Source organism: Onychostoma macrolepis, chromosome 11 (assembly GCF_012432095.1).
Source record: "Onychostoma macrolepis isolate SWU-2019 chromosome 11, ASM1243209v1, whole genome shotgun sequence".
Lineage (NCBI taxonomy): Eukaryota > Metazoa > Chordata > Actinopteri > Cypriniformes > Cyprinidae > Onychostoma > Onychostoma macrolepis.
In genome coordinates, this window is record NC_081165.1 from 24178023 (window position 1) to 24193310 (window position 15288).

Sequence of the window (15288 nt, forward strand, 5' to 3'; positions counted from 1 at the left end):
ACAACCCCAGAGCTTTGAGTCTGGATTTAAATGTGGTTAATGTTTTAGCACATCTGATCTCTTCTGAAAGCTGGTTCCAACTGCAGGCGGTATAATAGCTAAAAGCGGACTTTTTACATTTTAAAATGTATTCCTGTGATCACAGCCAAATTTTCAGCATCATTACTCCAGTCACATGATCATTCAGAAATCATTCTAATATGCTGATTTCCTGCTCAAGAAGCATTCTTATTATTTTCATTGCTTATAAGTTCTGTGGAAACGGTGACATTTTCTTCTGGGAGTCTTTGATGAATCGAAAGCTCAAACAACATTTATTTGAAATAAATATTTTGTAACATTATAAAATGTCCTTCGTGTCACACATTGCTGAATAAAATTCATCTCAATAAATAAATAATTACTGACTCCAAACCTAATATGATGAATGAAAAATCCATTTAAAAAATCATTATCATGATATTAAAAAAAATGATTAATGCTATCATTATATTAAAACGCTATCTGTTTATAGTTTTAAATGAGCTTTGGGGCACCGATTTTGAAATGAATGTTCTTTCTTTGCTTTCAAATGGCCTGCGTATATGGGGATCAACTATGGTTGCACTGAAATGAAAAAGCCACTGAAGGCCTGGAGAGATGCCCAATGGCCCGCTGGCTGTGTCTCTGCCGAGCACCCCGTGCCGTGATGACCTCTTGAATCAGAGCCAAAGCACAGTGGCTGGCCAACACACTTTTCCCCTTGATTTCCCATCGATTCCTGGGGACACATGCTCATACTGTCCCTGCAGTTAAATAGTGCCGTTAGTGAAGTGGCTGTCAACAGGTAAGTGATCACTCTAATGGTTTGTTGCAGACAGAATCAGTAGGGCATCTTTTGTATCTACTGATGTAACATAATATGCTGATTTGTCAGTGAATAAGAATGATGGATATATAACATGGCTGCGTTTGTCAGGTTTAGCACCTCCCTATGGTTCTTAAGACAATTTTATGCTGATACATTTAGGCTGAAGACAATTTATTTTATTACAAAAATGTTTATTATGTACTACAACATTACAAAACAAAATGCATGGTTCATATTTACAACAGCAAAGAAAACAAGACAATATTCACTCTCTCGCAAACACTGTGGCTGAGAGAAAACCAGGACATGAAAATAAAGGTTGCTTTCTATAGACCTATACGATGTTCCGAATGAGAGATCTGTGCAGCTTGAACATTTCCCCAGTATTCAGGCGGTCTGGTCCTTATGTTAGTGTGGAGGGGATTCTTCTCCAGAGACCTCCACACAGACAGTTCTTGATCCAGCGCTGCTCCCATTGTCTCATGGCGTTGGTTTTATTTGGGGATCTCAGCATAGTGACACAACCACACCTAAACAGACCACAGAGACAGGAGCTCATTGAGGAATGCTGCTAAATATAGAGTCTCAGGACAGCCGGCAGCATCATATGTGAAGATGAAAGATTTGCAGGCTCAACCGACCCACGACACAATGGAGTCTGTTTAAAAGTCTTATTTCTGTATGAAAAGTAACTCAATTTATTGTCATTATTGGCCTTATTACACACACATATACACATATATATATATATATATATATATATATATATATATATATATATATATATATATATATATATATATATATATATATACATACACACACACACACATATACAGGTGCATCTCAATAAATTAGAATGTCATGAAAAAGTTCATTTTTTCTTGTAAGTTATTTCAAAAAGTGAAACTTTCATATATTTCAGATTCATTGCATGTAAAGTAAAACATTTCAAAAGTTTTTTTGTTTTAATTTTGATGATTAGAGCTTACAGCTCATGAAAGTCAAAAATCAGTATCTCAAAATATTAGAATATTTACATTTGAGTTTCAATTAATGACCATCCCTACAGTATAAATTCCGGGTATCTCTTGTTCTTTGAAACCACGATAATGGAGAAGACTGCTGACTTGGCAATGATCCAGAAGATGAACATTGACGCCCTCCACAAAGAGGGTAAGTCACAGAAGGTCATTACTGAAAGGTGTGGCTGTTTACGGAGTGCTGTATCAAAGCATATTAAATGCAAAGTTGACTGGAAGGAAGAATTTGGGTAGGAAAAGGTGCACAAGCAACAGGGATGACTGCAAGCTTGAGAATACAGTCAAGCAAAGCCGATTCAAACACTTGGGAGAGCTTCACAAGGAGAGGACTGAAGCTGGAGTCAGTGCATCAAGAGTCACCACGCTCAGACGTCTTCAGGAAAAGGGCTACCAAGCCACTTCTGAACCAGAGACAACGTCAGAAGTGTCTTACCTGGGCTGTGGAGAAAAAGAACTGGACTGTTGCTTAGTGGTCCAAAGTCCTCTTTTCAGATGAAAGTAAATTTTACATTTCATTTGGGAATCAAGGTCCCAGAGTCTGAAGGAAGAGTGGAGAGGTAAAGAATCCATGTTGCTTGAAGTCCAGTGTGAAGTTTCCACAGTCAGTGATGATTTGGGCTGCCATGTCATCTGCTGGTGTTGGTCCACTGTGTTTTCTGAAGTCCACAGTCAACGCAGCCATCTACCAGGAAATTTTAGAGCACTTCATGCTTCCTTCTGTTGACAAGCTTTATGGAGATGCTGATTTCATTTTCCAGCAGGACTTGGCACCTGCCCACACTGCCAAAGGTACCAAAAGCTGGTTCAGTGACCATGGTGTTACTGTGCTTGATTGGCCAGAAAACTCGCCTGACCTGAACCCCATAGAGAATCTATGGGGTATTGTCAAAAGGAAGATGAGAGACACCAGACCCAACAATGCAGATGACCTGAAGGCTGCTATCAAAGCAACCTGGGCTTCTATACCACCTCAGCAGTGCCACAAACTGATCACCTCCATGCCACGCCGAATTGATAGCCTACCAAGTATTGAGTACATACAAATAAATGAACATACTTTCCAGAAGGCCAACAATTCACAAAAAAAAATTTTTTTATTGGTCTTATGAAGTATTCTAATTTGTTGAGATAGTGAATTGGTGGGTTTTTGTTAAATGTGAGCCTAAATCATCACAATTAAAAGAACCAAAAACTTGAACTACTTCAGTCTGTGTGCATTGAATTTATTTAATACACGAGTTTCACAATTTGAGTTGAATTACTGAAATAAATGAACTTTTGCACGACATTCTAATTTATTGAGATGCACCTGTACATATATATATACACACATATATATATATATTAGTGGTGGGCCGTTATCGGCGTTAACGTGCTGCGTTAACGTGAGACTCTTATCGGGCGATAAAAAAAAAATATCGCCGTTAATCTATTCTCAAAGTTGGGTTGGGAGCTGGGTCTATACTACGCAAACTATGATGACTTTCACCTTGATATTTTAGCGGATGTATACCTAGGCGAAGTGCACTGTAGGGGCGAACGAGTCTTGAACCTGTGTGTATGCGTGCTAACATGGATGCAGATATGAAGCCGCGGGTTTGCTTCAGGAAAATTTATTTTATGAAGCTTCCCAATGGAAATCGGCAAGTCATTTCTGTCTCTACGTTACATGTACTCTCTGTATCGCGCACAGCGGAGTTCCGCCTCGGTTCGCACACACACACACACACACACACACACACAAAGAAACAACGTGGCGCACACACAAGTGAGCACACTCCCACTCCTATTTGTAAATATTAAGCCGCAAAACGTCTATTTAAATATGACTTCTGTGTGTCTCTGTGTGAATGTATGGCGAGACGCACGGGTTTGTTCACTACTCATACAGAAGACCGCGTGGCGCTTGCGGCGATATTAACGCCTGTCGTCTCACTAAATGAGGACATAAATACATGAACAACATCTCCAGAACTGCTCTGAGAGTCACTTCATGAGCATTCGAGCGTTTCATTTGAGAAAACTATCCTCACGGCAACCCGTCAAAATAAAAGTTCGGTTTCACTTGAAGACATTGGGCAGAACGTAATAGGCTGCTACTACTACTAAAACTATTAAAACCTTATCTTTAAGGAATAATCATACAATGTCCTCAATGTTATTATCAATATTAAATTCTTGATGACTGCTAGTTGTTTACTTATCTACTTGGCAGAATTCAAATGAGCCATTTTAATCTAGATTAATTCCAAGATTACAGTGAGATTAATCTAGATTAAAAAATTAATCTATGCCCACCACTAATATATATATATATATATATATATATATATATATATATATATATATATATATATATATATACACACACACATATATATACACACATATATATATATATACATACATATATATATACAGTACATATACCTACACCTTACTTCTTTTGAAAACATTAACATTAGCATTCAACTTTTGAATGATAGTGTATATTATATATACACATTTTACTATAGATCTTAGAAGACAAAATAATATGATATAATCACATAACATTTTAAAGTGTAAGAATTTCATATAATTGTAATCATTAAAATACAAATTTAAAAAACCCACATTTTAAAGGCATTATGAAGGAAATTTCATTCCAAGCAATACCTGGTGCAGGCTTTGCTGTCCTCTGTTGGAGAGATGCCCAAATGTAAACATCGCAGGTGGTCCATCCTCTGAGATGCTGGACTTCTGAAACACCACCACCAAAGAGGAAATGCATTAACCACCGGCAACAATAAAACCTATTATCAGACAATTTTATGTAAAATTAGTTCATGTCACAATACTATGGCTGCCCAGTCCTTAACTTCCATTACACTGAAATTAGGGCTGTCAAAAGTTACATTTTAAAAACATGGTCATACCATTTACTGTTAGTACTGAGTACCAGGTCAATCCAGTACCAGAGTCAACGTGTTTTAGTGGTGTTTAGCATCGTAACCAATCACAAAGTCTGAAAAGCGCGTGAAACAAATGGTAGGGCCCTATGATGCGGAAAACGTGGACAGAATCACAGAACTCATTCAAATGGAATTTGCTGAATAATGCGGAATGTCATGGAATTTGATATTTTTAATGCAACATTTACTTACTTGAACTATTTGAAAGCTATTATTTACTAACAATTATTAATAGCATTAACAAGTAACTCATTTATTTAATATTTTTATGTTCAAAAAGGTAAATATAATTCATACTAAAACTGGTACCAACTATTGAAATTTTGATACTGTGACAACACCAATTAAAAGATGTATTTTTGGGTGAACTAAGCCATAATGGCTCACCTGAACACCTCCACCTGTGCGTTGGGGTTGACTCCGGGCAGGGTGTACGGTTTGCCGAACTGCAGTCTGAGCGGGTGTTTGCTCTGTATCTTAGTGATTACACCGTCGTTGATGGGCAGCCAGTCCATGCTGGGTACCAGGAGCTGACTGGGCAGCAGACAGCACTCATCAATCAACATCTCATCGGGGTCCTGCGGGTGACTCTCATCTCGAGCTGCCAGTCAAAAGAAAACAGCAAAACAAGAGCTCATTTTTTAGCCGATTTAACAGCTCAACTGACATGTTGGCTCAAAGCATGACACAGGGTCTAACTCACAGCAGAGCCAGAGTTTGGTGAGCAGGCGGAAGAGTAGAAACATGCTGTCCTGGTTGTCAGATGTGGCCGTGTAGATGGGCAAACAGCCTGGTTTTAACAGGCCCCAAATACGAATCATCACCAGCATCTCTCTGAGCATGCCCAGAGACGCACCGTCCCGCAGGAAGCCAAACCCTGGACGCACAATGGAGCCCTGCAAAGATATTCAGTCATAAAGCAGCACGTTAAACTCAAAATTGGCAGCACCGTGACTGCTGGTAAAGGTCGTCCAGTTGAGCTCACCTGGTTGGGCAGGTTGGCCAGCAGATAAAGAACAAAGTCTCCCACCCACTGAATGAGCTGCTGGAGGGATTGGAGGGGTGGGCCGTCCAGAACAAACTCCTCTGTCTTCAGGTTGATCATCACCTTATCAATATCTGAACACATTAAATGATCAGAAATCGCCATTGAGGTGCATTCACATTCACAAATTTTTGCAGGCAAAAAACTGTCTATTGTCAATAGCAGTGTTGGGGTAACACATTAGAAGTAACGCGAGTTACATAATCAGATTACTTTTTTTCAAGTAACTAGTAAAGTAACAGATTCATTTTAAATATACAATTAAATATCTAGTTACTTTTTCAAACAATTACTCTGTTTTCCCATCCCGACACTTTTCCTGTCACTGTGTTGAGAGAAATTGGGAGTGTGGTCACTTCCTTCAGACTAAAGCTTATTAATTTCACATTTGGTGCGAAAAGGCCCTTACAGCGGCCAAAAATACAAATTTGGGGGGTTTTGTTATTAAAGGATTAGTTAATTTTCAAAATAAAAGTTTGCTATGTAAACACTGGGTCAGTACTTTCGCCTACGTGACCTTTCAAACGTGATTATGTAATGCGTGAAGTTGTGGACCCGCATCGCAGAGCTAGTGCAAGACGAGCATCATTTCGTTAGATAAGGATAAGACCCTTATTCCTCAGGTGGGATCGTGTAGAGCCCTTTGAAGCTGCATTGAAACTGCAATTTAGACCTTCAACCCATTGGCTCCCACTGAAGTCCACTATATGGAGAAAAATCCTGGAATGTTTTTCTCAAAAATATTAAATTTTCTTTTCAACTGAAGAAAGAAAGAGAAGAACATCTTGGATGACATGGGGGTGAGTAAATCTGGAAGTGAACTAATCGTTTAAAAAACAAATAAGCAAGCCCAGCCTAGGTGACAAATTAACGCAATGTAACAATGCATTACTTTCCATAAAAATTAACTAAGTAACGGAATTAGTTACTTTTTATGGATTGACATAATAATGTAAGGCATTTCTTTTAAAAGTAACTTTCCCCAACACAGTATAGCAAAATATGAAGCACTGCTCAAACAGAAGTCACTCAAGTCACAGTTTTCTGTTGGTCAGTGCAGCAAATCCAGGAGACCAACTTAAACACTGGCAAAATCTGCATGGGGAAATTTTTTGCACTTGCAAGAAACTCCCATTGAAATTAATGAATTTGCCCATGAAATTTCACAGAGCAGTTGTGAAAATGACCTCACCTTTATAGTATCAAAACAACAACATCAACAAAAGGGATAGGATGGGAAAAATGTCACGATTATGAATTTTGTGTTGATTAATTGTCATAAAAATTACAATGCAAGTCTAATACATTACTTTTGATTTACTTCTTATGATTTACTTTCATGCTCTGAAAACAAAGAATAATATAAGAATTTTCTTTCATGTCTTTATCCATTTAAATTTCTCTTATTTGGATGGCAAAATATAACTGAAATATAAGCTGCACAATTATTGTGATTATCTTAAAGGGGTCATTGGATGCAAAATTCACTTTTCAAGTTGTTTGAACATAATTTTTTTTTAAATCCCTATTTTAAAATCCCCTCTCTCAAATCAGGCTGTTCTGAGATTCCTGTCAGAATGACGTAGTTCTGTGCAGGCCGCTCCCACGATAGTTGATTGACAAGTCCGTCTTACCTTAGACCCGCCCTGAGTGGGCTGTCATCCGTCTGCCATTGTGTCGACTCCGGTGCAGGAGAAGACAAGAATGTCTCTGATTAAGCGATTGAGGTGTTTTGTTGTTGGATGTAATAATGAACATAGCAGTCGTCATTTACTCCCGACATCTGAGCCGCTGAAGACGCAGAGGATTAACGTTACTTTCACTTTGAAGTGAATGCACCGATCCCCGAACTGCCTAAATGCATCTATGTTCACGCGAATAATTCGTGATCCAGCTTCATCTACAGAAGAAGTGAGTATAACAGTTTTTTATGAATCTTTGCAAATCGCCTTTCCTAATAACGTGCTAGTTAGCCAGTTTAGCGGCTAAAGTAAACAGTACTGCTTGTCACCCTACGGAAGAGAGGGGCGGGGTCAGCAGAGCTCATTAGCATTTAAAGCAACATTAACTAAAAAAACGGCTTGCTGAAAATAGCACTGATTTTGACAGCGGAAAGAAGGTGTTTTTACACTACCATTGAGAAATTTTAACCAAAGTATGTTGTAGACTTTTCATTAAGACCCTAAAGAATCATATCAACTTGTGCAAAATGGGCATCCGATGACCCCTTTAACGTTACTTTCACTTTGAAGTGAATGCACCGATCCCGAACTGCCTAAATGCATCTATGTTCACGCGAATAATTCGTGATCCAGCTTCATCTACAGAAGAAGTGAGTATAACAGTTTTTATGAATCTTTGCAAATCGCCTTTCCTAATAACGTGCTAGTTAGCCAGTTTAGCGGCTAAAGTAAACAGTACTGCTTGTCACCCTACGGAAGAGAGGGGCGGGGTCAGCAGAGCTCATTAGCATTTAAAGCAACATTAACTAAAAAAACGGCTTGCTGAAAATAGCACTGATTTTGACAGCGGAAAGAAGGTGTTTTTACACTACCATTGAGAAATTTTAACCAAAGTATGTTGTAGACTTTTCATTAAGACCCTAAAGAATCATATCAACTTGTGGAAAATGGGCATCCGATGACCCCTTTAACGTTACTTTCACTTTGAAGTGAATGCGCCGATCCCATATCTGCCTAAATGCATCTATATTCGTGATCCAGCCTCACCTACAGAAGAAGTGATTATAAGGGTTTTTTATGAATCTTTGCAAATCGCCTTTCCTAATAATGTACTAGTTAGCCAGTTTCGCAGATAAGTAAACAGTACTGCTTGTCACTCCACGGAAGAGTGGGGCGGGGTCAGCAGAGTCATTAGCATTTATAGCAACATGGACTATAACGGCTTGCTGAAAACAGAGCTGATTTTGACAGGTTTAAAAAGGTGTTTTTTACACTACCATTGAGAAATTTTAACCAAGTATGTTATAGACTTTTAATTAAGACCTTAAAGAATCATATCAACTTGTGCAAAATGGGCATCCGATGACCCCTTTAAATAATTTTGATTAGATGAAATAACTTCAATATGACGATTAATTAATAATCGCAAAAAAAAGGCCTTCTCCGAAGCATTTTTTGGGTGGCGGGTTGTTACCGGTGTCAGTGTTTTTGGCACAGATCTCAGAGAGACGGTCTCCAGGACTCTTGTCGGGGGTGTTGAGCACATGAGGTCTCAGTAAAGACTTCAGCGTGGAGCTGATGGCGATGAGGAGCAGTTTAGCGTGGAAGTCACAGGCTCTTGCTGCGGTGGCAGTTGACAGTTTACACAGAGACGCCTTTACTGCCACTATACGGGTGGACAACACCTTCATCGCAAGCCATGAAACAGAGAAAAACCACAACAAAGTCAAAAAGAAACCGATTTGAAATCAAAGACTCTGTAATAGTATACTGATCTACCTGCTGGAGTGCTTGGTTTTGTCTCATGTACTCCTCGTGAAGCTTCTCCAGAAGGTTATGCACCATGCTTGGCTGAGCGTGCAGCAGCACATCCCACCAGTCGTATCCCGTCACCATGCAGTACTCCAGGAGGAACAGCAGGTGCCGCAGGAGTGTGTTCATGTCCAACATTTGGCCCATGGATGGAGACACTCGGATCATGTGCAACTGAAATCAGATGTGGTGAACTATAAGATCTGAGGGTGCTCCTGTCACCACAAGGTGTCAAGCCATCATACCTTGCCATGATTGTCCACTCCCACCAGAGCCAGAGATGTCCAGGAGAACTGAAGGGCTTTAAAGTGCAGCGTCGGGCCCCCGGCTCTCTGACGTTTAATGGCAGGTTCTTCTCCGACACGCTGGGAGGAACCAGAGGAACCGTAGAACACTCCCATGGTGTGAAGGGAAAGGCGATGGAGAATCTGGATGCTGCCATCATGGAAGGCCAGGGCAAGACCTGAGGACAACAAAATGATTATCAACCAAAGCAGTCTTAAAGCTACGTTCATTGAAATAGGAGAAAAGATATCAAGGCTGTACCGAGGCCTGGGAAAAACTTGGTATCTGAGGCGACTTTGAGATCAGTGTTCGAAATGGAGATGGGAAGTTTAGGCAGAGCGACAGCAGACACACGGTCCAGATCATTGGTCGCTGAGAGGATACGCCACTTCAGAATCATTGGCTGCTTTTCACCCACTGTGAATGGTCGAGAACACAAACAACAAACGTTTGACTTCTGATTACTTCAGCAACTTAAGTTGCAATCCAGGGAAATAATACAATTTATATAGCATTTGTTGTATTGCCTTTACAAACACTGCATTATAGTAATTTTTACGTTTTAAAATTAAAAAGTGTATAATACTGCAACGTAACACTTTTCTACATCTGGTTTAATGTAACTTACCCACAGGTGATCGATGTTGAAAGATATTATTAACAGGAAGACCCTCCTTCCGCAAGGACCAGCACTCTACAATGCTGCCCATCTGACTGGACGCACAGAGCAGCACCTTCAGAAACACAGCAATCACAAAAAAATCATGCTCAGGTAAAAAAACTGGAAAACAGCTCGTAGCATGGAAATTGTGGAATTAACATCCAATTTCTGACTGACACTGATAGCCAAAAATTATTCTAAAACTATACTAGATTATGACATAACATTATATAAACTACTGTTCAAAAGTTTGGGGTCAGCAAGACTTTTTTTTAAGAAATGAATACTTTTATTCAGCAAGGATGCATTCAATTGATTAAAAGTGACAGTAAAGACATTAATACTGTTATAAAAAATTATATTTAAAATAAATGCTGTTCTTCTGAACTGTGTGTTCATCAAATAATCCTGAAAAAAATAAATAAATAAAAAATCTCGGTTTCTCGGTTTTCTACTGTGATGATAAAAATGTTACTTGAGCAGCAAATCAGCATACCAGAATGATTTCTGAAGGATCATGTGATACTGATGTAATACTGAGTAATGGTGCTGATAATTCAGCTTTTTGCATCACGGGAATAAATTACATTTTAAAATATATTAAAATATAAATAGGTTATTTTTTATCAAATAAATGCAGCCTTTTCTTACTGACCCCAAACTTATGAACAATAATACAGTATGTATATATATATATATATAATATTTTACAGAAATCTATACTATTTTGTCTAAAAATGACAATTTCTTTTCATTTTTAATATTTACATTTAAAACAGTTATTTTATGCATCACAATATAATCTCTTTATAGTTTAAATATAGTCTTTTTTTGAATGTTCATTATCTCACCTGTTCTGAGTTTTCGCGTGTGAGGAATTTAAGGTGAGTGACAGCGGGGTATTTGTCCCTCCGGACTGGGTCGGTGGTGCAGCGCATGAATAGCGAGGGCAAGAGCTCGGTGTCGATGCGGCACTTCTCATTCACCACGCTCACGCACACTTTATAGAACTGCACCGGAGAAGAGCTGCTGCCATCGGTGGCCGCCACCACTATATTCCCGCCACCCGTGAAGGCAATGTCAGCGAGCGCCACGCGGCCCCTCAGCCTGCACAGGCTCTCGCTGGCCGTCAGCAGGGTCCCGTTCGGCTTTAATAGTGACACGGTCACCAGACCGCTCACCGTCACTGCTAACCAGCCCTCCATGGGCTTCCCGCCAAACAACGTGAGAGAGGGAGAGAACTTCACCCGGGAAAACTTCTCTCCAAAGTTCGTAGAGCCAGACTGAGGAGAAACAAAGACATCAGGGTGTTAGTTTGTTATGTTTGTATGTTTATTCAGTAGGTGCTAAGGAGATTTCCTTGCCTTTTCAACATGCAGGGCGAGTTTAACTCCATTGTGTAACCATGAGAGGGCTACGATCGGGTCTCCGTCCACTGAGCTGCTCTGTGTGCACTCCCAGCTGTTCACCAGGTGCTCTGTCATTCCCCAACATTTGATCTGACCATCTCCATCAGCAGACAACAGCCTCGAACCTGGCGTACCACAACACACACAATGATGACACTGAGATCACTTCAGATCTGTCTCAAGAAACCGTTCAAGAACATGTCTGGGCAACATTTAACACCAAATCTAAAGGTAAAAAAAAAAATTGCATAAAGAAAATAACGTTTTTAGGAATTTTTGTATTGTGATACTTATGATAACAAATGTATGTGTTCAAGATTTTTTTTTATTTTCAGTATTATTCATACACTATTGCAGTTGTTATTAATATCTTGTATTAGCTTTTATTTTTACATTTAGATTTATTTTTTAGTAATTTTGTTAGGTGTTTTTTTTTTTAGGTTTAATTTTTAGGTTTTTAATTTTCATTTCAGTTTTGCCTAATATTATATTATATTATATTATAATAGTGCAGATTTCAGTTAGCTGCCAAGGCAATATTTCTCATTTTTGTTTAGTTTGAGTTTTTCATGTAATATTTATATTTTATTTTATATTTCATTTTAGTCTGATTTCAGTAGTTTTCATTTTAGATAACAATAATAACCACGATTTGCAGTATTTTGGTTCCACATTGTACATTTTCTCTTACATTTTTCATCCCTCAAATGAAAACTAAGGAAATATTTCTATTAAATATATAAATCTCCAAAACAACTTTACTTAAATTGTAAATTATTTATACAATACAGTAGCATCTATTGTTCTGTCTCTAATTTATGCAATCTAAATGAAATCATTACATTGCTGTAATACACTGCAATGTAATGATTTTATTTAGAGTGCATAAAATATGGAACCAAAATACTGCAAATCAGGGTTATTATTGTTATCAAAAATGAAAACTACTGAAATACAGCTAAAATAAAATAAATGCAATCTAAATCAAATCAATACATTGCAGTAATACACTAAAATTACTGTATTACAATAACGACTGTATCCTTTTAGAATACCAATTGAAGCGGGAAAATTTACAGATACATGAGGGTAACAGGAATTTGTGCTTATTTTGGAAACAATGTCGTAGGCATAATGATTCTTTATGCAAAATACAATTCTCTATTTTCATGTTTGGAGTAAAATTTGACCTTAACATGTTCCAGAAGTTTCACCCATTTCATGTTTCATATATCAATCACGATGACTGACCTGATTGGTCCCACTCCAGGCAGGAAATGACCTCAGAGTGACCAGAGTTGATGGAGTTCACATCCCAGGGGTGATCAGTGTCAATAATGTGTATCATATGACTCAGATCTACAGCAGAAAAGCCATCATTTCATAAATGAATTATCCCGTTGTCGATACAGTATCTGATCATAAAAAACAGTGATGCTCCAAGTTGCCAATCTGTAATTCAGAACCAATTAAAAGTGTATGCTTTTCCTCATCATCCACTTATAACTCACCAATAGGTCTGGTAATATTGGTAAAAAAGGCATTGTCCAGACCTTTGTCATCCTCCTCATTCTTCAGGTCAGTGGTGAAGGCGATGAGGTTTCTACAGGACCAGGCGCACACCAGAGGGATTGACGGGCAGTGGTTGCTCTTGGGTCTCTTCTCCCACTCGCAAACATACGCGATCTCCATCATACAGTGAACTGAACTGAACTGAAGGTTATGAGCACTGGTACCTTTACTCGAGACCTTAAGCGTGAAGACGATCACTGTGCAACTTAGTAAACGCAAACGCTTACCATGCCTGATACTGGACGAGGACAGAGCAAAATGATGGGAATAACTACATGAGCCTGCTTTTAAAGTAAAAAAGAAAGAAACCTGTAAAGGTAAAATTGCCCTGGCATTTCGACATTTATTTCATTTTTAATAATATTAGCTGCAATTTGAAGCGGCACATCACTGAGCGTCTATGTCCGTCGCTTCTTTCAGCGTTTAGAGACTCGACTACGACTTGAAGACTTGCCGCCCCTATTGGGCTGGAGGACGTGTGTGTATGTATATATATATATATATATATATATATATATATATATATATATATATATATATATATATATATATATATATATATATGTGTGTGTGTGTGTGTGTATGTATATATATATATATATATGTGTGTGTGTGTGTGTATATACAGTATATATATATATATATATATATATATATATATGTGTGTGTGTATATATATATATATATATATATATATATATATATGTGTGTGTGTGTGTGTGTATATCTGTATACACACACACACACACACATATATATATATATATATATATATATATATAATTCTTTCTTTTGTTAATATATTGATCACCTAATATATTGCAGATTGAAGAATGTAAATGTAACAGACTTCTTAGTGCTGTGTGGATTACTTACAAATTGTAGTCTGTTACTGATTACAGATTGCATGATGAAAACTGCAGTTAGAAACGTAATCTAGGTTACTATTTTAGGTCATGCATTCTGACTGCTTTTTAGATTACTTAAGTTTTTTTTTTTATCAAACTTGTTTCAAACGTATATGATTATAAAACTACATGCAAACATTATTTATTAACTTGCATGTTTATTTCTTTCATACATGGTCTAACTGCTTGAGAGATGCTTTCCTCTCAAATTTAGAAGCATGGCTGCAAATTTATTTACCGTACATAGCATTTGTGAATAATATGGTCAGACACAGGATTTTTATAAAGGAGAATTCAAAAGAAGAATTAGAGATAATCAAGAAGTTATGAATAAATTACTGCTGTTGTGTGATTAACATGTAATCATGTAATCTATTGAAAGTAACTGTAATCTGATTATGAGAATTTGAAAATATAATATACTCTAATTACAAGTACTTAATTTTTGGAATCTGATTACATAATTCAGATTACATGTCATCAGTTACTACCAGCACTGCTCTTAGTTATGTCATAAAGACTGCAGCCTATATTTCACCTGAACAATTATAATTGCCATCAGGGTGTTTCATAGCTGTACATCTGTAAAGCATATCTGTACATTTGTAAATCTGTCTATTGTGTATTTTCTATATTTTTATTACTGTATTTGACTGCACTATGTCTGCACTTTTTCTGCACTGGAAGCTCCTGTCTTCAAGACAAATCATAAATATATTTTTCTTATTGTCAAATGTGCCATTGTCTGCACTGCTTTATTTCAGTTTAAATGTTTAGTTAATTTCCATTTATTCGTATTATCTTTAAATTAAGCTTTTATTTATGATATTTTTATTTGTGTCATTCTTTCATACTTTTATGTGTCTTTATTAGGCATATTCTGACTTGTGTCCTGTGGTCATCCCACCACAACCGGGCGCTCTACAGGTTTAATGTTAGAAATTGTACTTCCACCGAGTGACATGTGCCTTAGCTGCTGTACTGACTAGCACTTCCACTCTTCAATAACGTGACGACCTATTTAACAATAACTTATTTCCTCTCAAACTAGAGCGCTATTTTTTAGT

The 15288-nt window shown here is 37.7% G+C and overlaps 1 protein-coding gene across 4 annotated transcripts; it reads right to left on the reverse strand.

The window, feature by feature from the left end:
• Positions 1 to 553: 553 nt before the first annotated feature.
• med16 (mediator complex subunit 16) lies at positions 554 to 13764 on the reverse strand. 4 transcript variants are annotated; one of them, XM_058790896.1, is made up of 15 exons: positions 13541 to 13764; positions 13295 to 13454; positions 12993 to 13100; positions 11697 to 11866; positions 11184 to 11615; positions 10300 to 10405; positions 9933 to 10088; positions 9632 to 9849; positions 9354 to 9560; positions 9049 to 9259; positions 5833 to 5966; positions 5551 to 5743; positions 5235 to 5448; positions 4552 to 4635; positions 554 to 1380 (listed from the first exon to the last, which is right to left on the reverse strand). In XM_058790896.1, the coding sequence occupies exons 1-15, from the start codon at positions 13541 to 13543 to the stop codon at positions 1254 to 1256; spliced, it is 2523 nt and encodes an 840-aa protein (XP_058646879.1). In that variant the 5' UTR covers positions 13544 to 13764; the 3' UTR covers positions 554 to 1253. The 4 variants fall into 4 exon arrangements, with proteins under 4 accessions (XP_058646879.1, XP_058646878.1, XP_058646876.1 ...); XM_058790895.1 differs by having other exon boundaries at positions 555 to 1380; positions 13253 to 13449; XM_058790893.1 differs by having other exon boundaries at positions 555 to 1380; positions 13253 to 13454.
• Positions 13765 to 15288: the final 1524 nt, after the last annotated feature.